We start from the raw sequence: 23,770 nt of genomic DNA, 5'->3' as shown, positions 1-23,770 counted from the left end.
AAAACCTTCACTTGATTCTACCATCCTCTCAAGCTATTGTTCTCTTGTGTCTCCTCCCTTTTACAACCAAACTCCCAGAAAAAAGCTGAGCACTCCCTGTTTCCTCTCCTCTCTTTGACCCCATTGAAATCTAGCTCTTGACATCATTACTCAACCAAAACTGCCCTTCCAAGGTTACTTATTGTTTCTTGATTGCCAAATCTTCTGGTTTTTTCTAGTCCTTTTCATTTTTAACCCCTGTGGTATTTGATACTGTTGACCCTCTTTCCTCCTAGGTATTCTCTTATCTCTGGGTTTTTGTGGGACTGCTCTCTCCATATCATCATGGGGATATGATCCCTATATCATCAACTAGTTAGACAATTCTAAATGAATGTTCCATTAGGCACCTGAAACTACACGTCTAAAAAAAAAAAAGAATTCATTATCTGCTGTCATAACTCTTCCCAGTTTTACTAGTGGAAACTTTCCACTAGTACCAAGACGCAACTGATAAAGCTCTGGGGCTGGAGTCAGGAAGACCTGAGTTCAAATATGCCTGCAGATGTATACTAGCTGTATATCACTTAACCTGTGTTTGCCTTAGTTTCCTCAACTGTTAAATGGGGTCAATAACAGCACCTTCCTCCCAGGGTTATTGTGAGGATCAAATGAGGTAATATTTGTAAAGCACTTAGCACAGTGCCAGGCACATAGTAGGGGCTATATAAATGCTTCTTCCCTTACTTCCCTTCCCCATTTAATTTGTAGCTCCTATGTGTATGTTTTATATATACCTTTCACAAGTCAAAGATATCTTGAGGGGGGCAGAGCCAAGATGGCAGAGTGAAAGCCGTGACTTGCTTGAGCTCTCCCCCAAACTCCTCCAAATACCCATAAAAAATGGCTCTAAACAAATTCGAAAGCAGCAGAACCCACAAAAAGACAGAGTAAAACAAATTTCCAGCCCAAGACAGCCTGGATGGTTGATTGGAAAGGCATATCACGCCGGGTGGGGAGAGGAGCTCAGTTCGGCTTGGGCGTGCAGACCACAGCAAACCTGGCAGGCCTCAAAAGGAATGAATCACAGGCAGCTGTGGTGATTTCCAGACTCCTCAATCCACGAATGCCAAAGACAGCTTAGAAGGTCAGTGAGAAAAGTCTGTTTTTTGGTGAGAGAAGAGCTAGTTCAGAGCCACTTCCAGAGTGCAGAGCACAGGCGCCGGGGCAGTGGCTGCGTCCTGTGCTTCCGGCCCACAGACCGAGGAGGAATCAAGTGGCTGATCAGAGGGGGACTGCAGGGATCTCTTTGCCAGTGCTGAGGCAGAAATCTCTTGCTTTGCCCATGCTTGGATCTGGGTCACAGTTCTGGGTGGTGGTCCTGGGGTGAGGAGGAGCACTGGTGCAGTGGGGCTTGTAGTGACAGTGAAGAGGAAACCCTCCTCACAGTTCCAAGGGGAGAAAAGACTGCTTGTGGCCAGTCACTCAAAGACTAGAGCACAGGCCAGGAAAAGAGTAAACACCTCGACCCTTATCATACCACCTTGGAAGAACTGAAAATTTACAGGTCCCTAGAAGTATCTCTGAAAACAGCTATACAAACCCCCAAAGCTTGGGACAGTACATTCTCCACATTGGAAGCAGACTTTTACCTTAACAAAGAGTTTAAAACTCAAGTAGTTGGCTGGGATCATGAGTAAACCTTGCAAAAAGAGTCAGACTATATATATTATCTTACTTTGGTGACAAAGAAGATCAAAATATACAACCAGAAGAAGACAACAAAGTCAAAGCTCCCACATCCAAAGCCTCCAAGAAAAATATGAATCCATTCCAGGCAGAAGAGCGCAAAAGGGATTTTGAGAAGCCAGTAAGAGAAGTAGAGGAAAAACTGGGAAGAGAAATGAAAGTGATGCAAGAAAATCATGAAAAACAAGTCAACAGCTTGCTAAAGGAGACCCAAAAAAATACTGAAGAAAATAACACCTTAAAAAATAGCCTAACCCAAATGGCAAAAGAGGTCCAAAAAGCCAATGAGGAGAAGAATGCCCTAAAAAGAAAAATTGGCCAAATGGAAAAGGAAGTCCAAAAGATTACTGAAGAAAATACTTCCTTAAAAATTAGAATAGAGCAATTGGAAGATAGTGACTTTATGAGAAATCAGACACAGGAACAAATCCAAAAGAATGAAAAATTAGAAAACAATGTGAAATATCTCATTGGAAAAACAACTGACCTGGAAAATAGATCCAGGAGAGAGAATGTAAAAATTATTGGACTATCTGAAAGCCATGATCAAAAAAGAGCCTAGACATTATCTTTCAAGAAATTATCAAGGAAAACTGCCCTGATATTTTAGAACCAGGGCAAAATAGAAATTGAAAGAATCACCATCTCCCCTGAAAGAGATCCCCAAAGGAAAACTCCTAGGAATATTGTAGCCAAATTCCAGAGTTCCCAGGTCAAGGAGAAAATATTGCAAGCAGCCAGAAAGAAACAATTCAAGTATGGTGGAAACACAATCAGGATAACACAAGATTTAGCAGCTTCTACATTAAGGACGAGGGCATGGAATATAATTCCAGAGGGCAAAGGAGATAGGATTACAACCAAGAATCACCTACCCAGCAAAACTGAGTATAATCCTTCAGGGGAAAAAATGGTCATTCAGTGAAATAGAGGACTTTCAAGCATTCTGATGAAAGACCAAGTTGAATAGAAAATTTGACTTTCAAATACAAGACTCAAGTGGAACATGAAGAGGTAAACAGGAAAGAGAAATCATAAGAGACTTATTAAGACTGAACTGTTTAGTTTTAGGGTAGTGGGAAGGGAAAAAATTATATGTATGTATGGATAGATAGATAGATAGGGGGCACAGGGTGAGTTAAAGATGAAGGGGTGATATCTGGAGAATAAAATTAAGGGGTGAGAGAGATTATACTAGGAGAAGGAGAAAGGGAGAGATAGAATGGGGTACATTATCTCACACAAAACAGAGAAGAAAAGGTTGTTACAGTGGAGGGGAAATGAGAAGGTGAGAGGAAATGAGGGAATCTTATTCTCATAGGATTTGGCTTAAGGAGGGAATAACACACTCAATTGGGTATGGAAATCTGTCTTACCCTACAGGAAAATAGGGGAGGAAGGGGACAAGAGAGCAGGGGGATGATAGAGAGAAGGGCAGATTGGGAAAGGGGTAATCAGAAGGAAGTATTTCTGAGGAGGGACAGGGTCAAAAGAAAGAATAGAATAAATGGGGGGGCAGGATAGGATTAAGAGAAATAGAGTTGGTTTTTCACAACATGTCTACTGTGGAAGTGTTTTGCATAACTGCACATGTATGGCCTGTATTGACTTGCTTGCCTTTTCAATGAGGGTGGTGGGGGGTGTGGGAGGAAGGGAGAAAATTTGGAACCCAAAGTTTTAAAAACACATGTTTGAAAAAAAATGTTTCCACATGCAACTGGGAAATAAGAAATACAGGAAATGAGGTACAGAAATCGATCCTGCCCTACAGGAAAATGGAAGGGGAAGGGGATAAAAGAAGGGGGGAAGAGATAGAAGAGAGGGCAGACTAGGGGAAGGGGTATTCAGAATGCATGCCATTTTGGGGTGGGGGAAGGGGCAAGATGGGGTGAAAATTTGGAATTCAAATCTTGTGGAAGTAAATGTTGAAAAATAAAAATAAATAAATTTATATAAAAGAAGTCAAAGATATCTTGACATATGCATTACTAATAGGCTTCTATTAAAATATATTGATTTTGAAGTTGAATGTCTACAAAATGAAGTTTTGAATATCTATAAATTGTTCTCAGCACTGAACAGGTGAATTTGAGCGCCCATTTTAATGCCTACCTGCAATGATTCTTGTGTATATAGTCTATACAAACAGTCCAAAGCTGCCAGGACTTCTAAATTGAATAAATTTTCTTGCCCTTAAAAAATAGAGCTTCCTTGAGTCTCTACTGTCACAGAAGTACAATTTTCTCTTTGTTCATTTGTTTCAACTACTGTGCTCTGTTTACTCTAAACAGCTGATGTTCCGTAAGATGCGTGGCTTAAGTGAATTTCCAGAGAGCATCTCTGCTACTGGAGATGTCCTTTCTCATTTGACCTCTTCTGTGGACCTTGATTTTGGATCTCATCGACCTCTTCATGTTACAATGCTGCCCAATCCCTCTCACCTTGAAGCTGTCAACCCTGTTGCTGTTGGTAAAACTCGTGGGAGACAGCAGTCCCAATTAGATGGTGACTACTCTACAGACAGCTCTGCTCAGCCAGGGGACAAAGTCATGTGTCTGCAGGTATTTTAGCCCTTTATTTTAGAAGCAGGTGAGCAGATATGAAAAGGGATAGGAAAGCAGAAGGCTATGTTTAGTGGCTTGGATGGTGATCGATGACTGGTGTCCTTCTTCTGGAAAGAAGTCTTCCTGGTCATTTAAACCTGTCAGCACCAGATCTAAAAACTAGACTTGCAAGAATCTGGCCCTAGCTCCCTAGGGGGATCTTTCATCTGGGTTTTCTCTTCATAAGCATTTGGAATTTGTGGGTGGTCAATATAGTCTCTTTGCTCCTTACAGGAAGTACAGATTACATCATTTCCCTGAAAGTTTTAGCCAGCTAGGAATCTGCATGGTTTTCAGAAGTCTAAAGCCTGGTAGCAAAATATTTTTTTTTAAAAAAAACAAGATGAATCTTGGGGGCAACTAGATGGTGCAGTGGATAGAGCAGCAGCCCTGAAGTCAGGAGGACCTGAGTTCAAATCCGACCTCAGACCAAACACTTGATACTTACTAGCTGTGTGGCCCTGGGCAAGTCACTTAACCCCAATTACTGAAAAATTAAAAAACAAACAAACAAACAAACAAAAAAAGACAAATGGCATCAAAGCAAATTCAACCAAACCACTATTATGTGCATTTCTTTTCCTTTTCGTATACTCCAAGCAGAAGATATCTATTAGATTCACTTTTGTAATCCCAGGGATACAGTTAGGTTTTCATTTATTTTAGACTCTGTGGGACTAAATGATTAGAAATGAACTAAGGGAATTGAGCCTTTTTGTTTATTTTGGTGAAGAGAGTTTCAAATCTAGAGTTGATTCCTTGAAAAGCCAGCTTCAAAGTTGAATCCTAATAGATCTTGGTTCCAGAGTGTGTTCTGTTAAACAATAAGCAGTTTTTAAACATTAAGGATATAGTGTTATTTGTTTATCCAGGGGAGTGGTAGATTGAGGTATTGATAATTGGAAATTGAAGCAATCAGGTAAATTAATCAAATTACATGGAAGCAAAATATTCAGCGATTACTTCCGGTATAGTGAATAGAGAATTGTCCTACGAGTTAACAATGTTGGTTCTCATCTCAGCCCTGCCATTATTATTAGTTGTGTGGTCATGGACAACTCACTTGACCCCTCTAACTAAGACATAGTTACCTGATCTGTAAAGTAGGGTATCAGTTTATGATTGTTGGGACCAGACTGTAACAGATGTAAGTTAACAAAATTACTTGAGTAACCATGTTATTGACACTCTATCTGTGTGAAAATTGACCCTGTTAGAAATGTGAAAAATGAATGGGCTGTCTGAGTTTGGTTAGGAAAAAATTGTCAATTCAATGAACAGAAGACAATTTAAATCATATACCAACAGTCTATTAAAAGACATTTCTTTTTTTAAAAAATTATTTATCTTTTGCTTTCATATTACATATGTTTCTGAATATATCCCTTCTCTGCTCAGGGGATATCCCTTTTAAGAGAGAAGAAAAAGAAGAAAAGAAAGCATTTCAGCAAAACTGACATATCAGTAGTGTCTGATAGTATATACAGTATTTTCAAGTAATCAATAGAACATGCTCTTTCCATTTTGATCCATAAACAAAATTAAATTGGTCATTCAAATTTTCCTAGTAAATAATAGTAAAAATCTTTGTCATTTTAATATCAGACATTTATAAATATTATTACAAATATTGTACTAATTAATATTTTATTATATCATTCAGTATAAATTACATTTATAATATGATAGCTTTACAATCTGTCAGGTACTTTGCTTACATTATTTCACTGAATCCTTACAGTAACCCTGAACAACCAGTGCTGGAATTAGCCCCATTTTATAGATGAAGGAATTGAGGCTCCTAAATTTAATGCACCTGCCCATAGTCATTCTGTGAGTAAGAGACAAGATTCAAAGTTGACCTCTGAAGAAAGTATGGGAAATAAAAGATTTTATTTAAAATAATAATAGTGTCTTACAGTTATACAGTGCTTTAATGATTGCATATATATGTATATATATACATATATACTTATATATTTAAGGTTTGCATATTTATACATGCAGACCTTAAAGCACTGTATAACTGTGTATACATGTAGCATACATGTATGTAAAACATGTATGTTCCATATGGAAACATAATTTGAATATAGTGTGACATCACATATAAAGCATTGTATATGTGTAACAACTGTAAATATATGTAATATATGTAAATATAACATATGTAAAATCTCACTTGACCCCTCACAAGAGGGAACTAAGGCTTGGCAAATGGCTGGTTTTGAGGTTACTGGCCTCCTATACCTCCTTTCTTTCCAGATGTCTCTATTTCTGCTATAACTTTACATTTCTTTACTTGTTTTAGCTGGATTATGTAATTCTTACTTCTTGTGGGGGCTTCCAACTGGAAATCTTTAGAATTGCAGCTAATTCTTCTGACACAGCTGTTTTCTTTCTGCCCTTTGCTTATCTTCCTTTGAAAACTGTTGTATATGTGTGGAGGGGAATACAGAGTGAGACAAGCTTTAACAAAAATTATGGAACGGATAATACTTGCATGTTTTTATGCCAAGAATCACAAGAGCATGACAAAATGATGCAAGTTTGGAAACAGATGCTATATATTCTTGTAGCAGATGAAATGAATAATAACTTCTGTAATAAGTGTTTTTTAATAGGAGTACTGGGGGATAGCAGTCTGATTTATCTCCCCCTTACTGAACTCCCTTTTACTCTATTACGCTGAAATAAGAGTATCCAGCTGTGAGGAAGAAAAGCAGTTTCTTTGCCTATATGACAGGAGATTAACATGCTGGGTGACAGAGAAAGCATCTACAATTTAAAAAGGGGAGTGGTTGATTACAGCAGTATTTTTGCTATGTTATTTAGGGGTATCAGAGAGAGAAAAGGCTTCTAGCCCTGATTGGAGTGGGGAGGATACATACTTGTTTTTTGTTTTTTTTCTAGGCCATTTTTAGGTATGGAGTTGGCAGACAGAGTGTGGGTTTTGAGACGGAATAGAGAATTTGGTCAGAATTGGGGGCTTGGGAGTGGACAAAGAGACCCAGGACTTAGCAAGATACCACATGGGCTCTTGGCTTTGGGTCTTTTGTGTCATTATGGGTTGCATGGTAGTGATTCATTAATGTGAATGTGCTACTCCAATATTTTCATATAGTCTATACTAGTACGGGAAGCAAGCAGTTCAGATGATGTGATATTAGATAAGTTTATTATGAAGGCTCATGTTTTAGTAGCAATTGGTAAATAGATTCACTTCCGGGGCGGGGGGGTTTCCCACTAAAATATCTAGAATTTTTTTTAAAATGCTGAACTTAAACACCAAAAAGCAAAACACACAAGGATTCTATATGAAATGATTGATCTCTATTTCATATTGCATTTTTTAAAACAATAAGTCCTATATGTTAAACTGGCTTGATATTTGTGCTTCCCCCTGAACTTCCTTCCATTCTCTTCTCTCTTCTGTACATAAAATGCCTAGGGTTTTATTGTAGCCAGTCCTCACTTTGGTTTAGGTCTATTCAGGACCCCATCTTTGGACGAATGTTTCAGAGAATATCACTGCTTTCAAGGTCAAAATTTGGATGATTCTCATTCTTTTCCAAAACCCATACTCCTTCCTTCCTTGCCCCCTGGTTTTTCATCCCATTCTACTTTCTGATGGCCAGATTTCATAATGGTTCTGGTTCTTATCTCAGGAACTTGAACATTCTAGACAAGTAGCACGTTCTATTCCATGTAATTTTTACTTCAGCGCTAAAAGTTTTCAGATCTGTTGTTTGTTCAGTGCAAGTGCTCCCTCCTCTGATGCAGACTGCAATCCCTCAGTAATAGAATAACTGATATTTAAGAGCTGCTTTGGCTAAAAGATTCCTTACCCTGCAGCAAATCTAGTGATCAACCTCTTGTTAGAGACAGGCCTGATTCAGGCTGGTACCTTGTTAGTTCAGGTTCAGTGTTATAATGAAATGTGGAACTCACTAAGTGATTCAACAGTTAATAAAACGAGGTTCATGGGGGCAGCTAGGTGGTACAGTAGATAGAGCTCTGGCCTTGGAGTTAGGAGGACCTGAGTTCAAATCTGGCCTTAGACACTTGACACTTACTAGCTATGTGACCCTGTACAAGTCACTTAACTCCAATTGCCTAAGCAAAAAAAAGGAGGTTCACTTAGTCATACTAAGATAGGATATTCAACAAGGATACCTCAGCACTTAGCTTGGGTAGATGTGACTCCTCTTATTGATCCTTCTCATCTCCATATAGAAATTAGCCTGGTGAGGATGGTAGGGTGTGGTGATTCATGTGGTCTTGGGAAATCTACCAAGTCTGAAGGGCCCCGACTCTAATGAGTGGAGCTTTTTATGCCTTTAGGTGACCAAAAAGCTACCTCAGTATGGCCAGAGGCTACTGGAAAGCTACCTCAGGGGGAGAGCATCTTGAGCCTTGACCCCCTACACTAGTCAAGTGCTAAGGACAGATTTATTTCCTCTCAAGGAAAGTCTAGCTTAACCCATGTTGTGAGAAGAGGAGGAATCTTGGTAGATAGTGGTCCTATTACACCTCTCCATTTAGTTGTGTTAGATCTTGGACAGGAGATATAGAGCCCTTTTTGGAAAATGGCAGCTTGACCTAGGATTTGACAGAGTTTGTACTTTTATAACTTAAACTTTAAGAACCCAGGGTCACTTCTATGCTACAATGAGGTATTAGAGTAGGACTTCATTGAAGCGGGTGGGATTGAGCATTAAATCCTTAATTGCTTTCTCATAGCTTCTTGTTTCTCTTATGAATCTTATTGCCACCATCCTCTCAACTTCTTGCCCTCCCCATCACTTCTCCCACTGCCATGTTCATGGTGCCAGCTGCAAGATGCAGGGAAGATTAGGTGTTGTCATCTACTTGCATTTGGTGGGAAAGAGATGATGGAGGTAGAAGGCAAGGCAAAGGAGGCTGAGTGGTTTTTTTTAATACTGTCTAGCAAGTTCCTTTTTGTCTTGCAAGCTGTCTTTATGAATACATTGCTTAGGTGTTCTTTACCTCCTCTGACAGGGTTTACTGTGTCTTGTTGTGTGCTCTGGAATATGTGTTTGAATGACTGGGATGCTTTGTATACAAGGTGATACAGGGACAGAGGGAATGGATCAACTGGTAATGGCTTCTGGGAGAAATGAAGTTGGGAAGTACCTTTTGATCACAGTTTAATCATTGTGGAAAATTTTATAATGAATAGATTTTTTTTTACATTACTGTTTTTAAAAAAACCCGGTTAACTTCACCTTGATGCTTAAACCTGTTATGTTCCTTTTCCCCCCATAATTTAGGTTCATGGTGATGCTTCTTTCTGTGGTCAAGGGATTGTTCCTGAAACGTTTACGCTTTCTAATCTCCCACATTTCAGAATTGGTGGAAGTATACATCTAATTGTTAATAACCAGCTGGGTTATACCACTCCAGCAGAAAGAGGAAGGTCTTCCTTGTATTGTAGTGACATTGGTAGGTACCATGGCTACACTAGGGGGTGACTGAGTCATATGCTGTTTATGTAGGGCTTTTAATGCATTATTTGAGTGGGTGTGTTATCTCTTCAATGTGTCTGCTCACTTCAGAGTAGTGTAGCTCCTATTCTATCCATACCTCCTCATCTTGTGTGATTCTTGGCTATGTTTCTTCCTAGTCCTCACATTAAGAACCTATCTCTCTCACATGTTGGAATCATTCTAGATCAGGAGTTCTTAACCTTTTTTATATCATAAACCCCTTTGGCAATCTGGTGAAGCCTACGGACCCCTTTTCAGAGTAATATTTTTAAGTGCACAAAACAAAATACAAAAGATTACAAAAGAAGCAAATTATGTTGAAATAAAAATGTGACTTTTTTCATTCAAGTTTATGAACCTTCCCTAAAAGAGTCAACTTTCTAAGGGGTCTGTGTAGCCCAGGTTAGGAACCTCTGCTCTAGATATCTTAACATTTTGTGGATACCAGTATAACAGTCTAGCTGTCCACCTATTATCCTATTATATATGTTAAATGACTGGTCCATCTCCCTTTTTGATTGTACACTTACTAAATAATGAGGTTTATATTATTCTTTGTGAGCAAGTTATTGTGATTTAACCTACTTATGCCTACCATGCATCTATCCGTTGTCCTTGTGAGTCACCTGTAATTTTAGTTCTTCAGAAAACATGGTATTCCATGATTTGTAGTTATAGTATCACTAGAACATATTTGTATTAAAAAGCTGTGGTGTATGTGTGTGTGTGTGTGGGTGGCATATATATGTGCATATATGTGTGTGCATCAGAGAGCAACTTGGGATCACTATAATTGCTGCACACTTCACCTACCACAAGTTAGTGTGTTCCTTTCCTTCTATTCAATTTTGGATCTACCTAATAACATCTACAGTAGTCTAGACACCTCTACAATATATTTTGTATAGATAAATAAATTCAAAGATTTGTCCATGCATGTCAGAGTTTGGGCAGTAGATATTTCTCAGACTTCATCTCCTTTTGTATTTTTTTAGACATGGCCCAATGGCCAGCAGAAGTACTACCAAGTTGACAGTTGGCTTGAAAACATTTGAGAATGTTTTTGAATGTATTATATAATTTTAGATTCTCAGATAATGGAAGAAAAGTATAGAGATTTTGAGGCTGACTTTCACATAATGAATTGAAACATCTTGACAAAATTTGAAATATAATGAATCTGTGACTATACAGAGCTTCAGTCTTTCTTCCATTAGACTGTGAACTCCTTGAGTGAATAAACTGTCTTCTACCTTTCTCTGTATCCCTAGTGCTTAGCACATAGTAGGCACTTATAAAATGTTTATTGATTAGTGACTTAAAAAAATATTTCTTCTATGTTTGGTGCTACCTAGCCTGATTAGTATTGCCACACTCTACTTCAGGTAAAATTGTTGGCTGTGCTGTCATCCACGTCAATGGAGATGACCCTGAGGAAGTGGTCCATGCCACCCGCCTGGCTGTGGAATACCAGCGCCAGTTTCGCAAGGATGTAATTGTTGATTTGCTGTGCTACCGGCAGTGGGGTCACAATGAGTTGGATGAACCTTTCTTCACCAATCCCATGATGTATAAGATCATTAGGTAAAATTATTAGGAATGTTCATTTAATATCCACCATTAAAGTATGTCTAGCTTTATGCGTGTTCCTTATCTCTGTTGATTTTTCTATGACAATAGTTTATCCCTGTTTTACACATAGAAAAACAGAGGCAGGGGGGTTAGAGGAAGAGACTTGCCTTATGCAACAAAGCTTGTACCAATAATACAAACTTTTCAAAACATATTTATCTTTTTTTTTTTTAAGTGAGGCAGTTGGGGTTAAGTGACTTGCCAGGGTCATACAGCTAGTAAGTGTCAAGTGTCTGGTCTGAGACTGGATTTGAGCTCAGGTTCTCCTGATTCCAGTGCCAGTGCTCTATCCACTATGCCACCTAGCTGCCCCAAAAACATATTTATCTTAAAGAGACACATAATCAGAGTTGTGCTGGTAAATGTTTAACAACTGGCTCTCTTTAAGTACTGTTCACTGCTGAAGTGGAAAGGACTTTGGACCTAGAGTCAGGAAGACCCGAGTTCAAGTCTGGCTTCAGACACTAGCTGTGAAACTCTGGGCAAATCACCCAATCCCCAGTGCACCTCAGTTTCCTCAACTGTAAAATAGAGATGATAGCAGCACCTGCCCTTCCAGAGTTGTAATGTGCTTAGTACAGTTCCTGGCACATAGTAGCTTCTTTTTTTAAAAAGAATTTATTTTTAGTTTTCAACATTCACTTCCTCAAGATTTTAAGTTCCAAATTTTCTCCCCATCTCATCTTTTCCCCCACTCCAGGAAGAAGAATTCTTAACCTTTTTCTGTGTCATGGACCCCTCTGGCAGTCTGATGAAGTCTACAGACATTTTCTCACAGTAATATTTTATATGAATAAAATAAAATATGTAAGATTGTAAGGAGAACCAATTATATTGAAATATGGTTATTGAAATATTAACAAAGAAGGCTTGTATACTCACTTATATATATTCATTGACTTCTTAAGCTTCTGTGGACCCTAGGTTAAGAGCCCTGCTCTAAGGACTGCCTTAGTTGTATCCTACACATTTTGGTGTATTGTCTCATTGTTATGAATCTCTTTAATATCTTTTTTTATATTTCTGTCTCCTGTATTTCTTTATTAGTTCCTTTTTTTAAACCTTAGCTCATAATTTTTGAAGAGTTGCTGTCAATGCTGAAAAAATGAATATACTACTCAAGATTCCTATTCAATAATTGACAGAGGTCTAACAGCCTCTCTAGTTTTTCTAACATTTGGTTTAAATACATAATTTTCTTTTTTAAAAAATCTTTTTGTGTGTGTGTAGATTTATGTAAGTTTGAAAAGGACATATTGAAATAATCTAAAATCATTGTCTTGCTATCTTTTTGTAATTCACTTAGTTTTCCTTTTAAGTACTCAGATACTTTTTACACTTAGTACATGTATATTTAGCAATGATTTTGGTTTTTTTGTTTCATTGAGTATGATGCTTTTAAGTTTAATGTAGCTACTCTGTGTGTTTTTCTTGTCAGTATCAGTTTTTACTATTGTCCTTTACAAAGTCATGATTCCTATGCTTGATTTTTTGGATTCATTTGAAGCATTATGGATTTGACTCTAGCCTGTAATTGGTAGTTTATATAAATCTTCGTTTTAACTATGTTTCTTTGACTGTAGAAAATTATCGAGTTTTATTTTCTAATCTACTGTTACTCTTCCATTTTATGGGTGTGTTCAGCCCACTAACATTCAAGGTTATCATTATGTTTGTATTCCCTTCAGCAAATCTTGTTATTATCTCTTTTTTTATTAAAAAAAAAATACTAGATATCTGAAGCTTGTTTTGCTTGAAACAGATCTTTCCTCCCTACACTCCAAGTGCAAAACCCAGATCTAAATTGGTCCATAGATCTGCTCTGAAACAAGAGGCCTAGCCCTGGGTAGCTATAGCTTGTTCTACTAGAAACAGCCTGACTTGAATCTCTACCTCATACAGTTCTTCACACACCTCAGGAAGACATACAGCTTTTTTCTCTCTTGCTTAATCTAGTACTAGATAACTTTATTCTATTTTACTGCTATAATATTTTTATACTTTATCCTATACTTTCCTTACCTAACTGAGATAATGCAAGGATTAATGAGTCCCATTTCCTGTTACCCTTCACCTATTTGAATTTTTATTCAATTTTTTTTTCAAATTTCTTCTGGATTCAAGAAATATTGTCACTTTATCCCCTTCTTTTGCTTTCTCCAGGGAGATATTTCACGTTGTTTTCTATTTTTTCTTTCTTTTGGTTTTGTTTTATAATTTCTTAATTTCTTATAAAGTCACTATCTTCCAATTGCTCTATTCTAATTTTTAAGGAAGTATTTTCTTCAGTAAGCTTTTCAATTTCCTTTTCCATATGGCCAGTTTTGCTTTTTAAGGCTTTCTTCTCCTCATTGGCTTTTTGGACGTCTTTTGCCATTTGGGTTAGGCTATTTTTTAAGGTGTTATTTTCTTCAGTATTTTTTTGGGTCTCCTTTAGCAAGCTGTTGACTTGTTTTTCATGATTTTCTTGTATCACTCTCATTTCTCTTCCCAGTTTTCCCTCTACTTCTCTTACTTGTTTCTCAAAATCCTTTTTGAGCTCTTTCATGGCCTGGGACTGATTCATATTTTTCTTGGAGGCTTTGGATATGGGAGCTTTGACTTTGTTGTCTTCTTCTGGTTATATGTTTTGATCTTCTTTGTTACTAAAGAAAGATTCTATGATCTGACTTTTTTTTCGAGGCTTGGTCATGATCCCGGCCAATTACTTGAGTTTTAAACTCGTTATTAAGGTAGAGGTCTGCTTCCAGTGTGGAGAATGTACTGTCCCAAGCTTCAGGGGTTTTGTGCAACTGTTTTCAGAGATACTTCTAGGAATCTGTAAATTTTCAGTTCTTCCAAGGTGGTATAATAAGGGTTGAGGTGTTTACTCTTTTCCTGGCCTGTGCTCTGGTCCATGAGTGACTGCAAGCACTCTTTTCTGCCTTGGAACAGTAAGGAGGATTTCCTCTATACCACCGCTACAAGCTCCACCACGCCAGTACTCCTCCTCACCCCAAGACCCACCACCCAGAATTTTGACCCATATCCAAGCATGGGCAAAGCAAGAGATTCCTGCCTCAGCACTAGCAAAGAGATCCCTGCAATCCCCCTCTGATCAGCCACTTGATTCTCTCTCAGTCTTTGGGCCAGAAACTCTGGAGGCAACCGCTGCCCTGGCGCTGCACTTGGGAACTGGGATTGGGACTAAGTTTCTTTCTCTCACTGCAGTCACAGACCTTTCCTACAGACCTTCTAAGTTGTCTTTGGTGTTTGTGGGTTGAGAAGTCTGGAAATTGCCACAGCTGCCTGTGATTAAGTCCTCTCCAGATTCACTGAGACCTGTTTTGCCTGTGTGCCCACCCCAGACTGCTCCTCTCCCTGCCTGGCGAGATAGACCTTTCTGATCAATCATCCAGTCTGTCTTGGGCTGGAAATTTGTTTCACTCTGTCTTTTTGTGAGTTCTGCTGCTTTAGAATTTGTTTAGAGTAATTTTTTACAGGTATTTGGAGGGGTTTGGGGGAGAGCTCAAGCAAGTCACTGCTTTCACTCCGCCATTTTGGGTCCTTTTGTCTTTCTCTACAATATTTTTGTCTCATCATTTAGATTAATGATGTCAAACCCAAATAGACATAAGGGCCACTTAACCATCCGTGAACATTCCTGCAGGCTTCATATTGACATAATATGACCGCATATTAACATTATATGTCTTCTATTGTGTTTTTATTTATTTTGTCTAACATGTTTCAATTACTTTTTTTTTTGAGACAGTTGGGGTTAAGTGACTTGCCCAGAATCACACAGCTAGTAAATGTCTGAGGCCGTATTTGAACTCAGGTCCTCTTGATTCCAGGGCCAGTGCTCTATCCACTGTGCCACTTAGCTGCCCCTCTTTCAGTTACATTTTAATCTGGATCAGGCCTACTGGCAGTGTCACCCAGTGGGCCATGTGTTTGAGGCTTCTCATCTAACCCCATAGCTGTTTTCTCTGTTGTCACAATAATACACTTAGAACATACACGGAGCCACAATCTTCTCCTTTTGGTATGTAAACATTAACCCTTTAGCTAAGTCTTTTAAAAATATTTGAACTTTTCCTTTTCTTTTGTCTACTGAGTTTGTAACTAAAAAAAATTTATCTCAACTCAAATTAATGCAATTAATACTTAAAATCATAAATTATGTTAAAAACACATCTTTTCTCCCCTTGTAGGAATATTCTCAGTCTTTTAGGATCAGTTATCTTATGGTACTAGTGATTTTTCCTTTGCTTTTCAGTATACTGTTCTTTCACTTTTTATTGTTCAAACTGCTATCTCTCAGTATATGAGCTGCCTGCCCTTTGCCACAAGTAAAATTTTTATTTAACCCTAAAAACCTTTTGAGTTTGGCCATTATCTTTTTTGAGTGAGTAAACCCTAGATTTCCTCTTTGTTGGACCTTTATAGACTCTATCCTAATTTACTTTGCCCAACAGTTCCGATGTGTCCAGGAGATTTTCTTATAATAATTCATTAAGGCTCTTTGATCTATGGACAAATATGGTTGAAACAATGCCTGTTTTATGTAGACTGGGCCAGTTTTCCTTTGAGGGGTGGAGGGGATGTTTTTTCTTTGGATCATCATTAGTTTGGCTTTTTTGCCCCCTGAGGTATAAAAGACCCAACCCTGTGGGGAATTGATGTCAGAGTTTTTAGTGGAATTGCTTCTACCTTGTGCTTTTCTGGCCAAGTGTAGAATGTTACCATGGTGAATACAGAGGCAAAGGAGACTACTTTATCCAATTTTTAAATCTTAAATATAGTTGTTTTTATTGCATGTTTATAGTTCATGAGTCTCTTTGAATTCTAATAATTGGCCTAATTTATGTGCTTGACTGATCTGGGGTTTGACATGACTTTGTCAGTAAATTCATTGTTGAGATAGGGAGGAAAGTAGTAGAGAAGAAAGGGAAACCTGGGCAATTAGATGGCCAGATACAGAAGCATAGCATCCTGTGGCTATAGCTGTGGTGGTTAGGAGTACACTGAGAGTCCTCTCAGTCAATAAGGGAGGAGTTACACTGACCCTACAGGGTTAGCCCAGTGCATATTTAAAAAACTTGGTAGGGTCAGTAGAAATATATCACAAGTAAGTGTTCCATGGATCTCATTAATGGCTTTAGAAAGCTGGATGACAATGTAAAGAAGAAAGAAATTATTTTTTACATATTCAGCAATTAGGAGCAAAGATTAATGTACTTTTGATTTTTAAAGACAATGCCCTGAAGATAACGGAATGCTGAGATTAGGGCTCTATGGTTACAGGATAGGAGCTGGAATAAGGATGAGGATTGGGACACCCTGCCCTGTCCTTCTCCCCACCTACCCTATATCTCTGTGGGTGGGCTTTCACCACTAAGAAACTTGGATATTGTAAGAGAATTTCAAACAACATATTTGAAAATCATTAAAATTGATGGCTAGTGAGGGTGTGGTCTAATGCTTTTTGTTGTTGCAGAGCTCCATCAGTGTACTGAGAGGGGCTTACAGAGGATTTACATTTGCAAAGTCAGCTGAACGAACTAGAGAACACCTATGAGGATAGATGTTTGTCCCTTCTGAGGTGGCTTGCATACTTGGCCCTGCTAAGATGAATCCCCTTTTCATTCAGTTCCCCAGTGTAGAACAGCAAGGGTGGCAGTGAAATGTTTAAAGGCATGGGTTTAATAAATTGGCTTGATGTTCCACTCCCAATGATACTCCCTCTTGCTTCCCTTACTCCTCACTATTTATAAATTTCTTGGGTACAATGAGATCCTGCCTTTTGGGTAGAGCTGCATCTGAATGGTGATAGGCTTTACCCATGGGCCTTCCTAACCAGACCACCATAGAGGCCTGGGCAATTTCATTGGTAAAGTTTGAGCGACAGATTGGGGTAGTCTGTCCAGGCAGACAGGTCTGGCCACACAAATACATGCTCTAAGAACGACGTTAGATGAGTGGAGGATGATGATATTTTCCCCCACAGGGATCTTTAATTATGACTTTTGAAAACATGGGGTTGACAAGATGATTGATGGGTCAGCCTATGGGGGTGATATCTGGGACCAGACACTAAAGATTCTTCGGCCTGGCCTAAATTTAGGACATCCCTAAAAGCCCTTACTCCACTTGGACAGTAACCTCTTTCACCTGGTCATTTTAAGCCACCCAAGTCTTTTAATCTAGATTTTAGGTACTGTTAAGATGAGTCCCCCTAAGGTAAGGACCAAGATTTCCCAAAGGCTTGTGCTTTTATAACTGCAGAACCACAGAGAGGTGGGAGGTCATATTCTTCAGTGACTGTGGCTTGGAAATGGGGATCCATCAAATAGATAACATCCCACAAATCTTAGTGTACCTTTAAGTTTTAATCACTTTATTCTTTTTTCCTTTTCAAAAAATTAATTAATTTTTAGTTTTTAACATTCACTTCCACAAGATTTTGAATTCCAAATTTTCTCCCCATCTTTCTCCTCCTCCACCCCGAGATGGCGTGCATTCTGATTACCCCTTCCCCCAATCTACCTTCCCCCCGCCCACTTCTCTTATCCCCTTTCTCTTCTGTTTTCCTGTAGGACAGTATAGATTTCTATAACCCACTGCCTGTATATCTTATTTCCCAGTAGCAAGTAAAAACAATTTTTAACATTCATTTTTAAAACTTTGAGTTCCAACTTCTATCCCTTCCTCCCCACCCACCCTCATTGAAAAGGCAAGTAGTTCAATATAGGTTATACATATGTAGTCATGCAAAACACTTTCATAAAGGTCATATTGTGAAAGACTGACTATATTTCCCTCCATCCTATACTGCCCCCCATTTATTCTATTCTCTCTTTTGACCCTGTCCCTTCTCAGAAGTGTTAGAAGGGTAAGATAGATTTCCATGCCCAGGGGAGTGTGTATGTTATTCCCTTCTTAAGCAAAATCTGATGAGAATAAGATTCATTCATTCCCTCTCACCTCCCCCTTCTTCTCCTCCACTATACAAGCTTTTTCTTGATCCTTTTATGTGAGATAATTTACCCCATTCTACCTCTCCCTTTCTCCTTCTCTCAGTACAATCCTCTCTCACCCTTATTTTAATTTTTTAGATATCATCCCTTCATATTCAATTTACCCTGTTCTCTGTGTGTGTGTGTGTGTGTGTATTTTATGAGTTACAAATATCATGTTTCTATATAGTAATATAAACAGTTCAATTTAATAAGTCCCTTATGATTTCTCTTTCCTGTTTACCTTTTCATGCTTCTCTTGAGTCTTGTGTTTGAAAGTCAGATTTTCTATTCAGCTCTGATCTTTTCATCTAGAATGCTTGAAAGTCTTTTATTTCATTGAATTTCCATTTTTTTCCCTTGAAGGATTATATTCAGTTTTGCTGGGCAGGTGATTCTTTTATTTAATTTTTTAATTTTATTAATTTATTTTGGTTTATCAACAATCACATCCATATGCTTTTGAGTTTAAAATTTTTCTCCCTCTTTCTCCCCACCACCCTCCCCAAGACGGTACACAATCTGATATAGGTTAAACATTTACATTCCTATTAAACATATTTTCACATTAGTGATGTTGTAAGTAAAAATTAAGACCAATAGGAGGAACCATCAGAATGAGGAAACAAAATTCAACAGAAGAGAAAAAAAAAGATAGCAATTCAACTTCCATAGTTCTTTCTTTGGATGTGGACAGCATTTTCCATCACAAGGCCTCTGGAGATGTCTTAGATCCTTGTATTGCTGAGAAAGGTTAAGTTTATCAGTATTAGTCATCACACAACGTGGCTGTTATTGTGTACAACGTTCTCTTGGTTCTGCTTACTTCACTGAGCACCAGATCATACAAGTTTTTCCAGGTTTTTATGCAGTTAGTCTGTTCATCATTTCTTATAGCACAATAGTATTCCATTGCATTCATATACCACAGCTTGCTCAGCCATTCCCCAATTGATGGGCATCCTCTCAATTTCCAATTCTTTGCCACCACAAAAAGGGCTGCTATGAATATTTTTGTATATCTGGGTGCTTTTTGCATTTGTATGATCTCTTTGGAATATAGCCCTAGAAGCGCTATTGCTGGGTCAAAGGGTATGCACATTTTTATAGCCCTTTCAGCATAGTTCCAAATTGTTCTCCAGAATGGTTGGATCATTTCACAACTCCACCAACAATGCATTAGTGTTCCAATTTTCCCACATCTTCTCCAACATTTATAATTTTCCTGTTTTGTCACGTTGGCCAATCTGATAGGTGTGATGTGGTACCTCAGAGTTGTTCTGATTTGCATTTCTCTAATCAATAATGATTTAGAGCATTTTTTCATATCACTATAGATGGCTTTAATTTCTTCATTTGAGAACTGTCTGTTCATATCCTCTGACCGTTTATCATTTGGGGAATGGCTTCTTATAAATTTGTCTTGATTCTCTATATATTTTAGAAATAAGGCCCTTATCAGAGAGACTGGTTGTAAAAATTCTTTCCCAATTTTCTACCTTCCTTCTCATCTTCGTTGCATTGGCTTTGTTTGTGCAAAAACTTTTCAATTTAATGTAATCAAAATTACCCATCTTGCTTTTCATAATGTTCTCTGTCTCTTGTTTGGTCATGAATTCTTCTGTTTTCCATAGATCTGATAGGTAAACTATTTCTTGCTTTCCAAGTTTGCTTATAGTGTCAGCCTTTACATCTAAATCATGCAATACAAGGATCTAACATATCTTCTTGCATCACTCTCATTTCTTTTCCCAATTTTTCCTCTACTTATCTTATTTGCTTTTCAAAATCCTTTTTGTACTCTTCCATGGCCTGAGACCAATTCATTTATCTTAACCCAAATTTCTTTACCATGTTTTATCTCTCAGTTTCCTAGGTTAACTTACATAAATGTAAATTCTTAAAATACAAAGCTTTTCCATTTTTTCTGTTCCATTCCCTTGCAATAGAGCACTCCCTACTGTCAGGAATTCCATCCTACCAACTCTCAATGTTGAGGTCAAATTTGTCTCCCCTTGCGTTAGAATTTCTAGTTCACTCTAATCACTACCCACACTTGATGCATTAATGCACCAATTTGCACTAATGTGCATTAGGTGCATTAATTAAAGATGTCTAAAATCTGAGACCATGAGTTTTATCGGTGTGTCTTTTCTTGGATACTGGCCTCCATGAATTGCTGGTCCTGTCTTCTGTGTTTATTTCTCCTGTTTTGTATTTGGTACTTCTGTGGTCGTTGACTTGTCAAACTGACTAATCTTTTAATCTCTCTTGGATTCCTTTTCCTCATCTGCAAAACTACCGTTTTGTAAAATGAGAGATTCAAGACATGAAGTGAAGAGGATCCTTCCCCCTATTTCATTCTGCTGCTGATTCCCAGGCTGCTCCTTCTACTTCTCTGAATGTTAGCTTCTCTGGTCACAATTGGGAGATGAGACTTAATTTCTATGAGAGACAGAAAAGGTATAGGGCCACAAGACACAAGGACAAAAGATAAAATCCAATTACTTGAGATCTGTACACCTTGTTTTGACTTGGTGCCATTCCCCAGAATCTCCTTTCTAGTACCTTACACACGGAATTCTCAGGTCACACTTGGAAAGGGAACATTAATTTATCTACCACAGAGAAGCAGATAGTACATAATCACATAAGATGAAATGTTAGGTCTACATACTTTTGTTTTAACTCGTAACTGTTCCACAGAATCTGCCCTATGCTTCCTGGGATCATAGGCTCTCTACATCCTTGTGTTTTAGTTAGTCAGCCAGCCACTATTTATGAAGCACCCAGAATGTGCCAAGAATCTTGCTGTGGGGATACAAGTACAAAGAGTGAAATAGTCCTTACTGGCAAGGAGCTTACTTACATCCTTCTAATGGAGAGAAGCTGGGGCAGTGGTGGGGGTGAGGGGAGGGTGGGGAAGAAGGAGAGACTGTAAATGTGTATGTCTGTATACCCAAAGAATAAAATGAATAAATATAAATATGTACACAGTAATTAAATAGAAGGCAGTGTGGGAGGGAAGCCACAAATAAGTGGAGGGGGAGGGGTCGAGAAAGGCTTTGTGTGGAAAACAGTGCATGAACTATTTCTTATATCTCCTAATCCCTTTAAATAGAAGGAAGATTAAGCTGATGGGGAAGGTCAGCGAGTTAACAAGGAGGTTGTAGAATCATTTTCCCTGGAGACATTAAGAAATAGGATGGATGCTTTCCCATCAGAGTTGATTTTCATGGTCCTATTAAGATCATATTAAGGAATTCACTAGCATATCCTTAAGGTTCCTGTCATCCATATGGTTCTAAATGAATGCTAGGAGGCCATACCATATTCGTTTCTTGAAGTAGCAATATTTAGAGATGCAAAACTTGGGCTCTAACCCGTATTAATTTATATCTTCATTATGTACTTGTTTGTCTATTCACCTGTCTCCTATTATAGAAGGATAATTGGATGCTAGATAGGTAAACAAACCAGATCATTCTTACAAATAGCCATCAAAAATCTTAAAATAGATTTTTATTAACATCTTTTGTTTTTATATCACTCAGACTTCCCCTATTTGCCTCCCTCTCCTTTTGTCTTGTAACAAAGAATTTTTTAAAAGGAAGAAGAGAAAATTTCAGGAATACTTATCAACACATCAAAAAAATCTTGACACATGAAATTTTCCACACATCCTACCTCTTCAAAAAAGTGGGAGGAGGTATTTTCACACCTCTTTGGTCTCAAGCTTGTTCTTTGTAGTTTTGCAACATTTATTTTCAATTTTTTAAGCCGCTGAAAATTTACCAGCCCTCAGGAAGGGAAAAAACAAAACAAAACAAAAACTATTCAGTCTTCCTCCGAAATACGTTTACAGGCAGTAAGGTAAATATAAATGTTTTCTTTGTTGCCTTTCTGGCAGAAGGTATTTACCCTGGTGAGAGGCTGTTTATAATTTTAGAAGCTTTCAAACTTGCTTATAATTTTAATTTTCCTTTTTCTGTCTCCTGAGCAGATCACGAAAGAGCATCCCAGACACCTATGCAGAAAGCCTTATTGCCCATGGACTCATGACCCAGGATGAAGTGTCTGAAATAAAGACCTCTTATTACTCTAAGCTGAGTGACCATCTGGCTAATATGACACTTTACAGCCCACCTGCAACTAACCTGCAAGCCCACTGGAGGGGCCTAGTGGAACCTTCTGCCAGGATCACCACCTGGGACACTGGTGTACCCATTGATCTGCTGAGATTTGTTGGAGGAAAGTCTGTGGAAGTACCTGAGGAACTTCAGATGCATAGTCACCTTCTAAAGACCTATGTTCAGGTAGTTCCTGTCAGGGAGTATTCAGATACCTAGCCACTGTTTCATATACTTTGTTTAGCTCATGTAGTGAATTTGGACTATGCATTTTTGGCTAATTGTCTTAGTTCACGTTAAGTCCACATCTTGCCCACCCTTCTTCTCTGCTTTGATTCTGGGCTTGGCACTACAGAGAATGCATTAATTCTGGTTAGCCATTTAAATTAAAAAGAATCCATTTTCATTTGACTGAGCACACAAAAATAAAAAACAAAACCCATACACAAAAAGAGAAAAAATGCTTAGATGTACAAATTTATGTGTGAATTTGTAATTCCTGAATTTTCTCTGGGCTTGAGGAATTAGACTGAAGTATAAATTATAGAAGGCTATTATTAATAGGAATATTTAAGGTCAAATTGATGAAACTAAATGTGATCCATTTTATTTTTTTTCCATCCCTCCCCCCTTATATGCAGTCCAGGATAGAGAAAATAAAGGAAGGAACAAAGTTAGACTGGGCCACTGCAGAAGCTCTGGCCTTGGGCTCTTTACTTGCTCAAGGTAAGACGCGTCTTTGGTTTACTGCTCAACTCGTTGATACAAAGGGTATTTTCTTATTTGCAAAAATTAACCTCTTTGGTTTATCATTTTTTTCATTGACTGGAGGAATTCATTGAAATGTAAAAAACTAGAATTTACTTCCCTACTTGACAAGCTGACTCAAAGAGTGAAGCACAAAGACAAGATAACATTAGAGAGCCTTCATAGAGGAAAGCTATCAGAGCTGAAAACCTGGTGGCAAGACTTAATTTTTTAAAGTTCATTTGCATTTATTATTAGTTATCAAACATTTATTCTATCTTCCACCATCACCCCCCCAAAAAAAATAAAAACAAAACCCTTGTAACAAAAAAACATAGTTAAGTAAAACAAATTTCTATACTGGTTACATTCAAAAATAACATTTAACTTTTTTGAAAGGTTATTTTACAAAACATGTA

The 23,770-nt window shown here is 38.0% G+C and overlaps 1 protein-coding gene across 3 annotated transcripts in view; it reads left to right on the top strand.

Annotated features, from left to right (window-relative positions):
* Positions 1–23,770, top strand: part of DHTKD1 (dehydrogenase E1 and transketolase domain containing 1) — a 75,521-nt gene that overhangs the window by 31,886 nt on the left and 19,865 nt on the right. For 2 of the 3 annotated variants that reach the window (XM_020999684.2, XM_020999685.2), the window contains exons 5-9: positions 4,020–4,289; positions 9,626–9,797; positions 11,227–11,425; positions 22,478–22,790; positions 23,246–23,330. In XM_020999684.2, the coding sequence (XP_020855343.1) occupies positions 4,020–4,289; positions 9,626–9,797; positions 11,227–11,425; positions 22,478–22,790; positions 23,246–23,330 (1,039 nt within the window). The remainder of the gene's footprint in view (positions 1–4,019; positions 4,290–9,625; positions 9,798–11,226; positions 11,426–22,477; positions 22,791–23,245; positions 23,331–23,770) is intronic. The other variant, XM_020999686.2, reaches the window with a different exon arrangement.

Source organism: Phascolarctos cinereus, unplaced genomic scaffold, assembly GCF_003287225.1.
Source record: "Phascolarctos cinereus isolate Bilbo 61053 unplaced genomic scaffold, phaCin_HiC Scaffold_1;HRSCAF=81, whole genome shotgun sequence".
Classification (NCBI taxonomy): domain Eukaryota; kingdom Metazoa; phylum Chordata; class Mammalia; order Diprotodontia; family Phascolarctidae; genus Phascolarctos; species Phascolarctos cinereus.
Note: the sequence above shows the minus strand (reverse complement) of the source record. Positions and strands in the feature narration are given on the sequence as shown.